The sequence below is a fragment of the Pan paniscus genome, chromosome 2 (genome assembly GCF_029289425.2).
Source record: "Pan paniscus chromosome 2, NHGRI_mPanPan1-v2.0_pri, whole genome shotgun sequence".
Classification (NCBI taxonomy): Eukaryota; Metazoa; Chordata; class Mammalia; order Primates; family Hominidae; genus Pan; species Pan paniscus.
This window is the reverse complement of record NC_085926.1, coordinates 117874489-117891372: the sequence shown is the minus strand read 5'-3', so window position 1 is coordinate 117891372 and position 16884 is coordinate 117874489. Positions and strand designations below refer to the sequence as shown.

Sequence of the window (16884 nt, the reverse complement as noted above, 5' to 3'; positions counted from 1 at the left end):
CCTTTTATTCCACCCTTTTTCCTGCAAATTTCATCAAACTTGCTGCTTTTAAAAGCTCATTTCTTGGTAATATACTGTGAATTTGTAATACAACTTTATTCTTTCCATTTTCAGTTTTCAGTACTTTGTGCCTCTCTGATCTAACCTTTTAACATGTAGTCAAGCCTACATTCCCATGTAACTCAGGCAGTTACCTCACTACTTCCTCACTGGTGTAATCACCTAATCTCTCTCCTCATGGTCCCTAAGACATCTTTACATAATTTGGATTCTCTCCAATTTAATTTTTTCACCCTTGTTACAGATTCTTTTTAACCATAGCTCTATAGATAACATACTGCCCCACACTTGTTGATACCTGTGTTCCTATCCCTTTGTAATACTTTTACATCAATTCACAGTTTAAATTTGGGGTTTAACATAGGATATGTTTTCCACAGGCTTCTCTTGAGACAGATCCTTTAAAAAATAAGTAAATCTGTTCTGTCATGAGTTAATTTTTCTTAGTCTCACAATGTGTCCTCTTTCAGACCGTCCTCATTTTACTGTTTTCTAATTTCAGATGACCTATCACTTTGCAGGCCATGACTCTGTTCCCTGAACTATTTTTAAAAAGGGTGAAAGATAGTAAAACTCTTACCTGGTGTTTGAAACAAAGCACTGCTACTTGTCTATAGGAAAAACTGCCCAAATCAGATATGTTTTATTGTTAATGGGGTGTCTTCACCATTGAGAGTGACTGACTTGGTAGGGACAGACTGAGACACCAAGGTTAGAAGAGCTTCTGTTCTCATATAGTGTCAAAACACTTGGTACAGCCCATTCTCTTGGGACATAAAATAGCTTTATTCTGATAAATTTGGAAGAGGGATTTCGCTTGTTTGATAGCTCATTTTTATAAACCCTCTGATTTTTTTGTTTTTAACAAAATTGGTTTGGTCAGATGGAGTTTGGGAAACACTTTGGACTGTACGTTATCAGATTGGTAATTTGAACAAAATACTATTACTTTCTTCTTATTTTTTTACTAGATGAAAAGGGGCCAAAAAGTAGCTAAAGAACTAGTTGGGCTATTTAGGAACGAAAAGCTAGATGTGATCACAATATTGGGAAGTAGTTAAAACCAGTCTCCTCTGTAAGAGAGGCTGCTCCGTTTTTGTAGCTCCATCAGGTAGTGAAAAAACTTCAGGCTACAAAGCTTGGGTATTAACGTTTTGTCTCGTAATGAATTTTCTGAACATAATTAGCATCTATCTTGTTAATTAAAAAGCATCCTTTAGAAGATATAACAGTCTCCTATCAATTATGCTGAAAACTAAATGTCATAATTTTCATGCAGCCTAAAAACAGGGATTAGTATTTATTAATTTATGAAATGGTTATTGTATGTCAGTACTTGGGGAGAGGGTTAAAAAACAAACTTCAAAACTAGTGATGAAGGAAAAAGAAGTTAAGGTTAGAGTCATCATTGACTAGAAATAAATGGAAGAAAAGAAATCCCAGTCATTGAAATCCTTGTGACTACTTTCATCTGTCTTTACCCTGGTTTTCCAGTACCTTTACTTTTTTTTTTTGGCACTTACTGTTTTACTGTTTTGATTTTGTTGCATTTTGTCCCTTTATTTATCTTTATTATTAATGTATGTCAGAATGGCTGGCTTCTACAGCAGTTTATTTTATTCTGTCTTTGGATTATCTTGGGCGACATCTCAAAAGAAATTAATTGTAATTTATTATACTTCATATTTAAAATACATGCAACGAAGTATTTTAGTAGGAAAATTGGAATAAGAAAACATGCAATTAAACTTACTATAGCAGAGTTAGAATTTATAGGCAGTGAATCATTTCTGCCCTGAAGTTGAAGGGCCTGTTTATAATTTATTGGGTAATAAATGTTTATGTGGTTAATAAATTGACCAAGATATGGAAAAATAGATTGAGTCTATAAGCCTTGAAATATTCGCCGTGAGTCAGAAGTCAAAATGCAAGACAGTGGCCAGTTTCTCACCCTTTTTAAAGAAATACATTGGGTGAGGAGTATTCATTCTTAGAATCCATTGTCATGCTTTTTGGTGGGGGAGGTACCTCTTTTCTGCCCTTGCTTCTTTGTATTTTAGAGGTGGAATTTGGGGAACAGAGGATCAGAAGAAATTCAACACTTATCCTTTTTTGCTTTTGGTGCCTTCTTAGGTGACAAACGCTTTCTTTAAAAATTGCTATTCTTTTTTGCAGAGCAAGGTGATAAAATTGTAAATTTCTTTTGTCAGAGATAGTTACAGTTTACATTTTCTTTTTCATATATGATTCAAATGATGTGGATCTTATAAAATCATTTGATACTGTGAAAGGGTAGCAGTCTAGGTTCTTTAAGGTTTAGATTTAAAGAATTTCTGCTTTTAATTTTTATTTTTTTTCTGTTAGTGCAAAGCAGCTGGTCCGAGGAGAACCCAATGTTTCGTATATCTGTTCTCGGTACTATAGGGCACCAGAGTTGATCTTTGGAGCCACTGATTATACCTCTAGTATAGGTAAGTACAAATCTGAATATAATGCTCATAATTATTAATTGCTTCTTGATTTTGGTAATTTAGTATTACTGATCTGTACTTTTATTTCCATGGAAAGATGGATATATCCCATAATGTTTTTTTTCTTAAAGCTTGAGATGCAAACATGTATAGGCATACCTCATTTTATTATACTTTCCAGGCACTGCTTTTTTTTTTTTAACCTCTCAAAGGTTTGTGTCAACCCTGAGTCAAGCAAGTCTGCCCACACTAGTTTTATAAGAGCATGTGCTCACTTCATGTCTTTGTGTCATCATGTCTTTGTGTCACATTTTGGTAATTATTGCAACATTTCAAACATTCTCATTGTATCTGCTATGGTGATCTATGATCAGTGGTCTTTGATGTTACTATTGTAATTGTTTTGGTTTGCCACAAACCACAACAATATAAGACAGCAAACTTAATCGATCAGTGTTGTGTATGTTATGAATATTCCACCAGCTGGCCATTCCCCATCTCTCTTCCTATCCTCAGGCCTCCCTATTCCCTGAGAGACAACAATATTGAAATTAGGCCAATTAATAACTCTGCAGTTGCCTCTAAGTGTTCAAGTGAAAGGTACATTTTTCACTTTTAATCAAAACCTAGAAATGATTAAGCTGAGCAAGAAAGGCATATCGAAATTGTGCCACACAGTTAGCCAAGTTGTGACCACAAAGGAAAAGTTCTTAAAGGAAATTAAAGTGCTACTCCAATGAACAGATGAATGATAAGAAAGTGAAACAGCCTTATTGCTGTTACAGGGAAAGTTTTAGTGGTTTGGATAGATCAAACCAACCACAACATTCACTTGAGCCAAAGCCTAACCCAGCAAGGCCTGAACTCCCTTCAATTCTGTGAAGACAGAGAGGTGAGGAAGCTACACAAGAAAAATCTGAAGGTAGCAGAGGTTATTTCATGAGGTTTAAGGGTAAAAAGCTGCACCATGCCATAAAAGTGCAAGGCAAGCAGCAAGTGCTGATGTAGAAGCTGCAGCAAGTTATCCAGAAGATCTAACTAAGATCATTGATGAAGGTGGCTACATTAAACATCAGAGTTTTAATGGAGACCAAATAGCCTTCTACTGAATTGGAAGAAGATACCGTTTAGGACTTTCATCTCTAGATTTTCTAGAGATGGGAGACTTCTTCTAGAGAGGAGAAGTGTCGTTGCCTGGCTTCAAAGCTTCTAAGGACAGGTTGACTCTCTTGTGAGGGCCTAATGTAGCTGGTGACTTTTAAGTGCAAGCCAGTGCTCATTTACCATTCCAGAAATCCTAGGGCCCTTAAGAATGATGCTAAATGTATTCTGCCTGTGCTGCATAAATGGAGCAACAATGAGTGGATGATAGCACATCTGTTTATAGCATGGTTCACTGAATATTTGAAGCCCACTGCTGAGACCTACTACTCCAGAGAAGAGTATTTCTTTCAAAATATTACTGCTTATGGACAGTGCAACTGGTCACCCAAAGGTTGAGAAATACATTTGTAAGGCTATAGCTGCCCTAGATAGTGATTAGTCTGATGGATCTGGGCAAAGTCAATTTTAAATCTTCTGGGAAGGATTCACCATTCTAGGTGTCACTAAGAACATTTGTGACTCAATAACATGAACAACATTTTGGAAGAAGTTGATTCCAAGCCTCATGGATGACCTTGAGGCATTCTAGACTTCAGTGAAGGAAGTCTCTGCAGATGTTGTGGAACTAGCAAGAGAACTAGAATTAGAAGTGGAGCCTGAAGATGTGACTGAACTGCTGCAATCTCATGATGAAACATAAACAAGTTGCTTCTTTTATGAATGAGCAAAGAAAGTGGTTTCTTGAGGTGGAATCTACTCCTGGTTAAGACGCTGTGAATATTGTTGAAATGACAACAAAGGATTTAGAATATTACATAATTGTAGTTGATAAAGCAGCAGCAGGGGTTGAGAGGACTGACTCCCATTTTGAAAGTGGTTCTAATGTGGGTAAAATGCTATCAAAGAGCATCTCCTACTAGAGAAAAATCTTTCATGAAGGGAAGAGTCAGTTGATGTGGCAAACTTCATTGTCACTTTAAGAAATTACTCCAGCCACATCGTATAGCCTTCAGCAACTGCCACCCTGATCAGTCAAGCAGCCATCGACATCAAGGCAAGACCCTCTGCCAGCAAAAAGATTACAGCTCACTGAAGGCTTAGATGATCATTAGCATTTTTTTTTTAGTAATAAAGTGTGTTTAAGTTAATGTATTACATTTATGTTTTTATACAATTCTATTATACAAGTAATAGACTACAGTATAGAGTGAACATACCTTTTATATGCACTGGGATACCAGAAAATTGGTGAGACTTGCTTTATTGTGTCTTATTGTTATGGTCTGGAACCAATTCTGCAACATCTCTGACATATGCCTGTATAGAATTTTTCAAATTCTACTTTTTAGAATTTAAGATATACCTACTATTCTATTTTTCTTCCTTGGACTGTTAGAATCATAAAGCTAATAGCTTTTACCTTAAGAATTTAAATTAATTCTAAGTAACTTTTTTTAACTTTCTTATTTAAAATCCTCCTGAAATACTTCTGAGCATGATTATACTAGTTGGATAATTTATTAATTAATGTTATTTCATTAAGTTAATAATGAAAGTGATAGTATGGCCGTATTGCTAACATTTCCTTCATGCCATCTCCATTATTTAATATAAAATCAGCTTAAATCACTAGTAGTTTTGCTAGATGCACTGATTCTGCAGAAGTATGCACCCAAGATGTTTAGTCATAGAAGGAACTGAATAGAGACCATTAGCTTTAATCATCATTGACCTTCTCAAGTCTTCACCCCAGATGTTTAGTGATAGGAGGAACTGAATAGAGACCATTAGCTTTAATCATCATTGACCTTCTCAAGTCTTCACCCCAGATGTTTAGTGATAGGAGGAACTGAATAGAGACCATTAGCTTTAATCATCATTGACCTTCTCAAGTCTTCACCCAAGATGTTTAGTGATAGAAGGAACTGAATAGAGACCATTAGCTTTAATCATCATTGACCTTCTCAAGTCGTCACCCAAGATGTTTAGTGATAGAAGGAACTGAATAGAGACCATTAGCTTTAATCATTATTGACCTTCTCTTTTACTACATTTTAGCCCACTAGCCAGGAGTGAACAGAGAGAACATGATCAGCTGGACATGAATAGGAAGCTAACAAACAAGGAGCAACTTTAAGCTAGATGTGCAAGTGGAAACCAAAATTATTTTACTCTTACATATTGTTTCTGAAGAGAATTCCTTTAGTCCAGAAACAAACAAAAGCATGCAAATAATAAACCAAAAACATCCCCACAGTAACAGAAAACCAAAACAAACAAAAAACAGACCTGGCCTGGCGCAGTGGCTCACACCTGTAATCCCAGCACTTTGGGAGGCTGAGGTGGGCAGATCACTTGAACTCAGGAGTTCGAGACCAGCCTGGGCAACATGGTGAAAACCTGTCACTACCAAAAATTAGCCGGGCGTGGTGACATGCCCCTGTAGTCCCCGCTACTTGGGAGGATGAGGTGGGAGGATGGCTTGAGGCCAGGAGGCAGAGGTTGCAGTGAGCTGAGACTCCACCACTGCACTCCAGCTCGGTGACAGAATGAGACCCCCCCTCTCAAAACAACAACAGCAACAACGAAAAATAAAACAGACCTTGTGACAGTTTTTTTGTCTTTTTGATATAAATAGAAATTCTCTGATACAAGCAAACACCCTAATCAGAAACACATTATCATTTTTTATTTTGCCAAATGGCAAAATGCCAAAGCACATTTTGATTTCTGCCAAGAGGCCAGCAGTTTTACCCACCATTTCCTTTGTACCCTCAGTACAAATGTTAACCCATTGAAGGTGTATTCTTATGAAAAGAGTTTTGCCCTCTGGGACATCTAGAAATGTCTAGAGGACCCAGGTGCAAAGAGTACAAAGTGTCCTCTGTAGGCCACACTTTGACATCTGCTTTACCAGAGGGTAGAGAGCATAATAATGTGTATATGTATGTGTATGTAATTCTCAGAGTCCTAGTATGGCTGTGGTACATGGCATATATGAATGGACAGATGAAAAATAGTACAAAGAATATTTTGCTTGTGGTCGACCTGGGTTTGAGTGTCAGGTCACTTGAAGTAAAGTGGAGATTACTGACAGTTCTTTTCTGAGTGGCTGTGAGGCTTAAATAAAATGTTAGTGAAAATACTGTAGAAATGAAAGGTGGTATTCTTTTGTGGCATTTTTAGACTTGACTCTCCCCAAGAGCAAATTTCAGCCCCTTGTCTTTGGGTATGTCATTGGATTTTCCAGCTGCTTTACATTTTATTCAAATATATGATACTGATTATCTATATATAAGATACTGGTGTGAGCTGTGCCAGAAACACCTAAAATAAAGGCAGTTTGATTGTTCTCAAAAAGTTAACACATCATCTCACACATTAAGGAACAGTTATGTAAACAGGAGTCTTTTGAACCCTAGCAAGCCTAGGTTTGGCTTCCCATTATAAACTTAGGATACTTGCCTCTTAAGACTGTAATGTTTTTAAACAGACCCTCCCAAAAAGTATACTAATATTGTTACATTTTTAAATGTTTTTAACAGTAATGTTTGAAATGAAAGAGTAACTGTTTCTGACAAGATTATTGTCATATTTAGATACAGCCAGAGGTAAAGCTGATGTCTCTGATTATATTATCTTACTGACAAATGGCAGAATGAGAACAAAAGGCTTCCTTAGAACAAGGAATTGAACTTACAGACAGACCCTTGAAGAAGCTGTTATTCTGTGACAGTGAGACAGTTATTCAAGAGAGTGGTGTTTTGATTGGGAATTGAGAATGATTCCAGGCCTAGCTCTACTATTCAGTACCTTTACCTTGGGCAAGTCGTTTAACTTTATCATGTCTTAATTTCCTTATCTATGAAATAAGTGTGTTAAACTAGATGGTCTTGAAAGATCACTTTAACATGAACCCGAGTTAAATATGAAACAAAATGCTATTCTGGCTTTAACCCCAACTAAATAAAATTCAGTGTGCCAAAGCACTATTTCTATTTTTCCGGTACCTTCTATTTAGTTGAAGTTTTATTCTGTCTGGAGAATTTCATCCATTTGTCCTTTGAAGTAAGAGCAGAAGAGATTGTAGTGTCCTCCAGAAAGTGATTGATAAATACCTTGTTTTTACTAACTTGACTGATGTAACATGAATTGAGGGCTGCTAGTATAGTTGTCACCTGAATCTTTTGAGTGTCAGTCTTCTGTGATAACTTCTAGGCAAGAGTATTCCTTGATGTTTTACTTTTTGTCTTCCATATTTGTAGCTAAATCTTACCTAAGAAAGTGTTTCCTATTGTTTTTTATGAAGGCATAATTATTCCCTTAAAATTTTTTCAGCCTTGTATCTGAGATGAATCATTCCGTATTAGAGAGGAAAAAAGTTGAGTGCATATTACCTTCCATCTTATTAACTAGGTAAAGGGATGTTTTAAAACTTAGATTAAAATAAGCATTTACATAAATAAGGAGATACATCTTTTCCGCTGGACTATAACAGTTAGTATTACTATTGGCTTTGAGTAAAGATTCCCTAACAAGTTTTCATATGTGCTTAATTTAGCAATTTCCTAATATATTAAATAGGACTCTTGGTCTATATTTGCAGAATAGATGTCTTGGTTATTAAGTTAGGACTGGACAAAATCAACTCGAGTTTGTTAAATGATATTATGTCATTTTTCTAGGTCAATAAAAAGTAGTCACTGGAGCAATGATTTCCAGTCTCTCTTGATAGTACATCTCACCACATCAGACCTTTAAAATTTTTGTTGTCAACCATTTACTGTTCCTTCTTCTTCTTCCCTACTGGTAGGTGGTAAAGTCCAGCAATGATTCATATTCGTCTCCCTAAAGCACTTGAGTGTTGGTACATTAAAAAACCTAGGAATCTCAGAAATCTGGAAGCTAAAAAGCAGCCTTTTCTTGTAGGAAGTCTTAATAGCGGGCTTTAAAATAGAGTGACTGTACGGTTTATCTTCTAATCCGATAATACTTTTGAGAGAGAAAGAGGTGTTACTAATAATTATCCCAGGACAACATATAAACCATAACTATCCTGGGTAAACCAGGATGTATAAAGTATTTTTAAAGTGTATTAATTGAGTTAATTTTTAGAGTTTTCTCTCCGGATTGAGGTTTTCATTTTGACTTAAAAGTGGATTATTTTTATAATTTATGAAGTAAAATGTATTCCTCCATCATTGCTATTCCATTTTATTTAAAAATGATATATTTAAGCACATTTTTCTGTCAGTCATTCTAGAACATAAAAATCAACCATTTAAAGTCTTAAAAGTGTTCCTCAGAATTTGCACTGACTTAAAGCCCAGTGTCTGGGAGAGATTGAACCTTTCCTTGCTGCTCCTCTGTAAGTACCTACTAATATGCAGACATTGTGTCACTTTGACTTATTTTTAAGTAAGATAAATAGATAGTCCTGCCATAGCTTTGGTACTGTAATCCTCTGTCTAGTTATTTGAAGACTTGAATACCTGAAATTTGATAATAATAGACTTTACCCTTTATTAGAATATTCTTATTGGTCTGGTTTCCTCTTTGGTAAGTTTAACATTTAATTAAAAAGAACATTAAGGAAGTTTGATGACTTTTTCTCTGTTTTGGATTGTATAATCTTTTCCTGTGATATTTACTCTGTGATCAAAGTAAAATTAGAAAACGTATACAAACACTTTTCAGCTCAAGCTATAAAGTATTAATAAGGCTTCGTTTTCTTTTCTCTTTAGATGTATGGTCTGCTGGCTGTGTGTTGGCTGAGCTGTTACTAGGACAACCAATATTTCCAGGGGATAGTGGTGTGGATCAGTTGGTAGAAATAATCAAGGTGAGAAGGTTGAATCAGAATATTTGAACTGGAAGGAATTTTTGTGCTACTTTAATAATACATATCACACATGTACACATACGAGAAACTTAAAAAATGGAGGAAGCAATCCAAGGTCACATAGCAAGTTCAGCTATAAAGTGGGTATAAGAATGCCCCCCCAGCCTTTTGGTTTTTATTTGAGTTACTCTTCTCTTGTATGATCCTAGAAAAGCTATTATGTATATCTGATGCAAGAAAGGTATATATCTGTTATTTAAAGTACTTAAAAGCAAAATTAGACTGTAAGCTCACTAAAATGTATGTAAGCTGAATAAAAGCAGAAGCTGTGTCTGCTTTTGCTCACTGTATACTCGCTGCTCCTAATACTCTGTGGAGCACATAGGAGATACTTGTATTTGGTCACTATTTATATTTATTCAGTATTTATAAAATGAAAGAATGAATGCCTACCTGTCTGGCTAGATCATTGATAGAAACAAAATTTTGACTTATGGATTTAATATAATTTTATTTATTGGGTCTATATGAATTTAATATAATTTTATTTATTTTAAATTTTATTTAAAGCTGAATAAAGATATGTCTGGTTTTGCTCAGACACAGCTTCTGCTTTCATTCAGCTTTGCATACATACACCTTTATTAACAAATGTTTAAATATTATCTTAGAATATATGTTTTCTTTTAAGAACAGTAGAGCTGAGATTTTAATTGAATTTTTAAATGTAATTTTTTTAAGTTTTAAATATTTGAGATCTTAAAGGAAGTCCCTTTACTTAAAAAAAAAAAAAAAACCTAGTGTCTAGATTTATATCACTAGATTGTTTCATTCTAAGGTTTCAGTTTGGACAAAGCAACAACACCTACTGTCTCTGGGGCTTTGTTTGTGATATCCCAAATTTGGCATAGAATTGTAAAATTGAAAAATCTCCTTAGAGGTCATGTTGTCCAACGTGCAATAAAATAACCTTTTAGTTACATTCCTAACAAATGGTTTTCTAGTATTTTCTTGAACACTTCCAGCATCAGATTACTACTTAGGGATGCAGCTTATTCTGTATTGGACAGCTTGAATTTAGTTTTTATTGTACTGAGCTGTAACTCCTCAGTAGCTTCTACCAGTTGAACATAGGACTGTGATCAAGTTCTTTTCAAATCCTTGTACTTCATTCTATAAAAATAGGAATTTTAAAAATCAAAGGTGGTTTTGCTAGATGTCAGTGTGTGCAAGTATGGTTGAAAAGACTAGTGTGTAATAAGCGATCTTCTTTATTATCCATATAATTTCTTACAGTTTGCAGCTTAGACCACTGTGGTATTTGCATCTTCTTTTTGGTACCATTTTTGAGTTTCATATCTAATCTTTTACACTTGTTAACAGAACTATTTTCTTTTTCATTTCTGTGCTACACTTAGATGTAAATTTGAATAGTTTGCTTTCTTTATTTTCTAAAAGCCTACCCCATCATGTAAATTAATGCTTGAATACGGAGCTTGGCCAACTTTTTCTGTAAAGGACTAGATAAAATATTTTAGGCTTTGTGGGCCAAAAGGCAAAATCGAGGATATCATATAGGTACTTCAGTAACAAAAGAGAAAACACATTTTCACAAATTTTTTTATTGATGAAGTTAGAGGTATAATAATTGAGTCTTTTTTTTTATTTTTATTTTTAAATACAGCTCTACTGACCAGAAGAATTGAGTTCTTTTTGGGGAAATATAACCTTTCTCTTAATTGATGTTCAAAGTTAGTACTTTCTAATCATCAAATTGATGGCAAATCTGTTAATTCTTAGCTTATGGGCTTCACACAGACAATGGGCTGTAGTTTCCTGGTGTCTGCTCTTACACAACCATTCAGCATTTCTCCTGTCCCTAGGCTTTTATTTGACGTACTTGAGCTCACCATCACCATGCTGCAATTCTGTGGGCATATTAGCTATTCTATTTGTCATATATGTTTAGCTCATTAGAATTGTATTATTTCTCTACTGATTATATTTTAGAATTTTGTGGCGATTTGTCATTAATTTTAATTCATACATAATGCAAGTAGAATTTCTGAGGAAGCTAAGTGAGCATCTGTGATAATTCCCTATCTCATGCTTGCCGTAATACCTTATAAACCTTTAAGTCTAGAGCTTGTTTGTACAACTTTTTGTTAGTCCTTGTAATTCATTTTCTGCTAATACTATTTTATGCTACCTGCTATTAATATATTTTGTTACTGATAATTTCAGACTTCATTTTCATTAAGTGCTTATTTTTTCCAAAATGGTCCGTGATCAATATGTAGTAGCAGGCCAACTCTGAAATAAAACACTCATCATTTATGTGCTATGCTGTCATCTTGCATTTATACTTAAGAAATGTACTTATCACCTTACTATAGTAAGTAAGTTCCAAAATCACTGCTTATAGAAAGTTTTGATAATGATATAAGATAAGAGAACTGTAAGTATTTCCAAGCATCCAGGGCATTTTGGGATATCTGGTTTCTAGGTGCCTTCTATGTTCTTGACCGTGGCTGCCCAGGATAGATGGAATTACCAGTAGTAGTTTACCATCCATTTATTGACTGGAAGTTACCACACATTGCACGGAGGCTCTAGGCTTTGCATTTTGTGCAAGTGTGTATATGTTTAGTATAGTTCTAAGTCTTATAGCATGAAGGTTAATAAACTTCATAAGAGTGTTGTGTGTGTGTGTTTAATGTAGCCCCAAATCTTACTGGTCCGGCCAGGGGCAGTAGTTCACGCCTGTAACCGCAGCACTTTGGGAGGCCGAGGTGGGTGGATTGCTTGAGCCCAGGAGTTTGAGACTAGCCTAGGGAACATGGCGAAACCCAGTCTCTACAAAAAATAGAAAAATTAGCCAGGCATAGTGGCACATGCCTGTAGCCCCAGCTACTTGGGAGCCTGAAGTGGGAGGGTAGCTTCAGCCCGGGAGACAAATGTTGCAGTAAGCCAAGATTATGCCCCTGTACTCCACCTGTGTGACAGAGCGAGACTGTGTCAATGAGTCCATCAATAAAATAATGAATAATAAATATCACAGCCAAGCGTGGTGGCTAACACCTGTAATCCCAACACTTTGGGAGGCCGAGGTGCGCAGATCACTTGAGGTCAAGAGTTCAAGACCAGCCTGACCAACATGGTGAAACCCTGTCTCTACTAAAAATATAAAAACTAGCCAGGTGCCATGGCGCACACCTGTAGTCCTGGGTACTCCAGAGGCTGAGGCAGGAGAATTGCTTGAACCTGGGAAGCAGATGTTGCAGTGAGCCAAGTACCACTGCACTCTAGCCTGGGCAGCAGAGTCAGACTCTGTCACAAATAAATAAATAAATAATAAATATCAAATCTTTTTCTTTCTCCTTCCTTCCTGCTTGCCTCCCTCCCTCCCTCCTTCCTATTATTGCTAACATCTGTTCTTCAAATGTTAAATATATATGAGGTTTCATTTGAATAAAAATTCCTAAGAAATGCTGATCTAGATATTCTAGTTTTCCTGATTTAAGTTGGAAAAGAGAAGTTATATGTGTTTGTTTTCAAAGTTAAATGTTATTAAGACGTTCTGTATTTTAAACAAATACTTTCATGTACTGATAAACATGACTTTAAGAATAGATTTGAAATTTTCTTAAAGGTGGTCTCATAAATGCCCAGTTCAGTTCTCACGTTTTTTAAGGTAATAGTCATGCACCCTTAGTGCTTATGATAAGTAGGGAACTCGTATTAAACTGTTCTTTTCTGCTTTCTTTTCATTTTCTTCCTAGAAAACCTCGTAAGAGAGTATCTGGGGGAAGCTAACCCTGGAAAAATGGATAACTCTTCTCTGAATTTGAGTTTAAGCAAAAAAAAGAAAGTGGATAATCATATAATAAGCTTTATGAAGTTTTTTTATGTGGTAGACTTGCCTCATTATTTTATAAACTTTTGCCTCATTATTTTATAAACTTTCTGAGCAGGGACTTTTTTTTATTCTTATGTTTTAATATCTGAGGGCACCAAAATAATTTTCAATTAAGGTTTGTATTGAATTAACTTGTTAAACCATTGTCCATTCATGAATTTGAAATTAGCTGGGAATTAATAAGAAAAGTTAATGTGGTTGTTGTGTATGTTGTTTATTGACTCAGATGTCCATGCCAGTAATTTACAGCATGAGTAAAACAGTTTAATTAAACGAACTGTATCTCATTCTAGCTAATGTTTTTAATTTTCCTCACTGCCCTCTAATAAGGTTTTTGTAAAATATTTAGAATAAAATCCAAATACATTATCTTTAGAATAAGTTAAAAGTATAAGAACAGATTTGAAAGTCATGGAAAATCATTTCTAAGCATGAAAAACACAAGTATTTAACTTTCTGAAGTTAATTTCATGCATAGAATTGTCAGATCAGCATTTCATTATGCCATTTGACCTCTACATATCAAAAATGCTTGGATTTTCGCGGCATTTGTAAAAAGACAAATTCCGTTAGGGGCTTCTCAGACAATGTGCTTTTTTTCCTTTAAATTCTTCCTTAATATAAAAACCTCAAGAAATATATGATATAGTTCCAGATACATGGGAAAAAATAAAATATTTTTGGAAAATCTCTACCAGGAATTTTGCCAAATGTAATGTTCACTGACATACAACATTGTCCTTTGGCACCTCTGCAGTTGGCCATAGCAGTGGAGCTTTGTAGAAGAGAGTCCTGTGCAGGCTTGTATAATGCTGGTGAAGGTGATAATTTTTAATGACAGTTACTTTTTTTATAACTACATAGTCTTAGATTTTATATGCTCAATGCAGAAGACTGAGAAAGCACAGACAAATAGACAAAAATCACTTACTGTTCTAGCACATCATGAAAAATACTTCTATAAATATTTTCATATACTATATTTTCTTTTTATTTAAATAAAAATACCATCTTACTGCTTTGTAGACTTTTAAAAACTGAACAATTAAATATATTTTTTAATGACTACATAGATTCCACTGCATGATTGTATTTTGAATTACATAATTGATTCTGAAAATAACAGCATTAAGGTAAAGTGATACAGCATTGTGTTTCAAAAAGTTTACATGATGTATTGGTTTTCGTAAGTTTGATTATTAACTTTCTTACATAAATGACAGGTGTCCCCCAGAAATTCCATATAAGCAATCTAGGAAGTTTTGGACCTGGGAAAGCTGTAAGTTTTACTAATAATTTCTCCCCTCTACTCTTCAAACTTTAAAACATAAATTTCAAATAAGGTAAGATGAACTTCAGTCCAGAGTTTAATTTCTGGATTAAACTGTCACAAAACTAACAATTTTAAAATCAACCAACCATTTGTAGAATTTTTTAATTTTAAATATTAAAATTCCTACAGAGATAGTTTCATTTATATCATAAACATTTACTTATGCTATAGTAATAATTTGACTATTGCTTTTGAATAGAAGAGTTTTAGGACAGAATTAGTCAATGCTACACCTCTTGATAATAGAATTTCAGTATAGCTTTCATAGTTTTTGTAACTGGCCTTTAGAATTTGGGTATATCTTTTCTAAAAAGCTTGACATTAAATATATTGATACTTAAATTATTTGCAATAATAAAATTATTTTATAAGGCAATTAACTTTTCTTAATTTCTTTTGTAATACAGCTTTACTAAACTACTGTTTAGTTTTCTCTTAACATTAATTAACCAACCTAGATATCTATGTAGATAGCTTTTACACAGGGAAGAGCTAGTAATTTCAGTTATCTGTAACTGAAATTTTATGTAAGAAATTTGAAAGTACAACACAGATGCAAATAAACTTTTGATTGTGCTATGGGAGCCAAGTAGATGGGCGGGCTTCATTTCTTATGATGCCTATCCGTAGAAAAAGATTTAGAAGGACCTACAAATTCTACAATGGAGAATAGAATTAAGGGAAGGGGAAAAGGAGAGAATTTTAATTTTTTGCTCTTTACTACTCTGTGATGTTGATTTTTTCTAAGAAATCATATCTTTTTACAGTTGCAGGACTTACGAAAAAGTAGTTGCTGTCAATTTTTTGTTTTTGTTAGTAAACAAAAACAGTTCTACAGAAGTTGAGAGTTACATTTTTGTTACAAATGTTTGTCTAAATAATTGTTTTCCTAGGCTTTCAATTTGATGCTTGTTTGTGGTATAATTTAGACAAAAAGATCAGTGGATCCCTGGCTCCTCAGAATTCTACGTTTTCCAATATTGGGAAATGACTGCTCATCATAAAAGCTGCCACTCAGTGAGACCTTACTTTGTGCCAGGCACTGGGTTAAGCACTTTACATTCATTACCACACTTAATTATTATATTAACCCTAAGAAGTAAGCATCACTACTACTACTATTACTGTTACTACAGTAGTCTCCTGATATCCACAGGTATCACTTTCTACTGTTTTAGTTACCCAGAGCCAACCACAGTTCAGAAACATTAAGTGGAAAATTTTAGTAATAAACAATTTATGAGTTTTAAATTGCATGCTGTTCTGAGTAGTATGCTGAAATCTCATGCTGTCCTGCTTCATTCCTCCTGGGACGTGAATCCTCCCTTTGTCCAGTATATCCATGCTGTATACACTACCTGCCCGTTAGTCATCGACATCATTTGCTCCTGACATCCAGCCATGGACATTATTATGGCTCACTGATCCAGGATCATTCCAAGCAGATGATCCTCTTCCTGGTGTACAGTCAGAAGATCATTAGTAGACTAAGGCTATGTCACAAGGCCTGTGTAATTCACCTCACTTCATCTTACCACATAGGCATTTTATCATTTCACATCATCACAACAAGAAGGGTAAGTGTAGTACAAGAAAATATTTTGAGAGAGAGACTACATTCACAGAACTTTACAGTATATCATTTTAATTGTTGCTTTTAATCTCTTACTGTGCCTAATTTATAATTTAAACTTTATCATAGGTATGTATGTATAGGAAAAACATAGTATATAGTTTGGTACTACATATGTTTTCAGGCATCCACTGGGAGTCTTGGAACATATCCTCCACAGTTAAGGGGAAACTACTGTATTACCGTATATACAGGAAGAGTAGGGTGGTGGAAAAACCATCTGATTCATCTGTAGCTCAATTTATAGCCTCTATTCATGGAATTTTGTACCTTCGGGAAAAACTATATGATCCTTAATGTCAACTTGATACCCAGAACCCATTGAGTCGTATTTATTACTTATTATATGTATATTGTAAAAATTTGTGTCTACCAGCAAATTAGTGATGCAACCCCTAAATCTTACTGTAGTGAAATCAATTTGAGGTATCTTTAGGTTTAATTTTGTTTCAACCATTGTAATGGTCAGTTCCTTTGCTTTGCTTTCAATTACACATGGTCCCCACAATTCCTTTGCTTTGC

General features: G+C 34.7%; 1 protein-coding gene across 2 annotated transcripts in view; it reads left to right on the top strand.

Annotated features, from left to right (window-relative positions):
* GSK3B (glycogen synthase kinase 3 beta) overlaps nucleotides 1–16884 on the top strand; it is a 266798-nt gene that overhangs the window by 178509 nt on the left and 71405 nt on the right. For both annotated transcript variants that reach the window (XM_003825159.6, XM_003825160.6), the window contains exons 6-7: nucleotides 2425–2531; nucleotides 9380–9477. In XM_003825159.6, the coding sequence (XP_003825207.1) occupies nucleotides 2425–2531; nucleotides 9380–9477 (205 nt within the window). The remainder of the gene's footprint in view (nucleotides 1–2424; nucleotides 2532–9379; nucleotides 9478–16884) is intronic.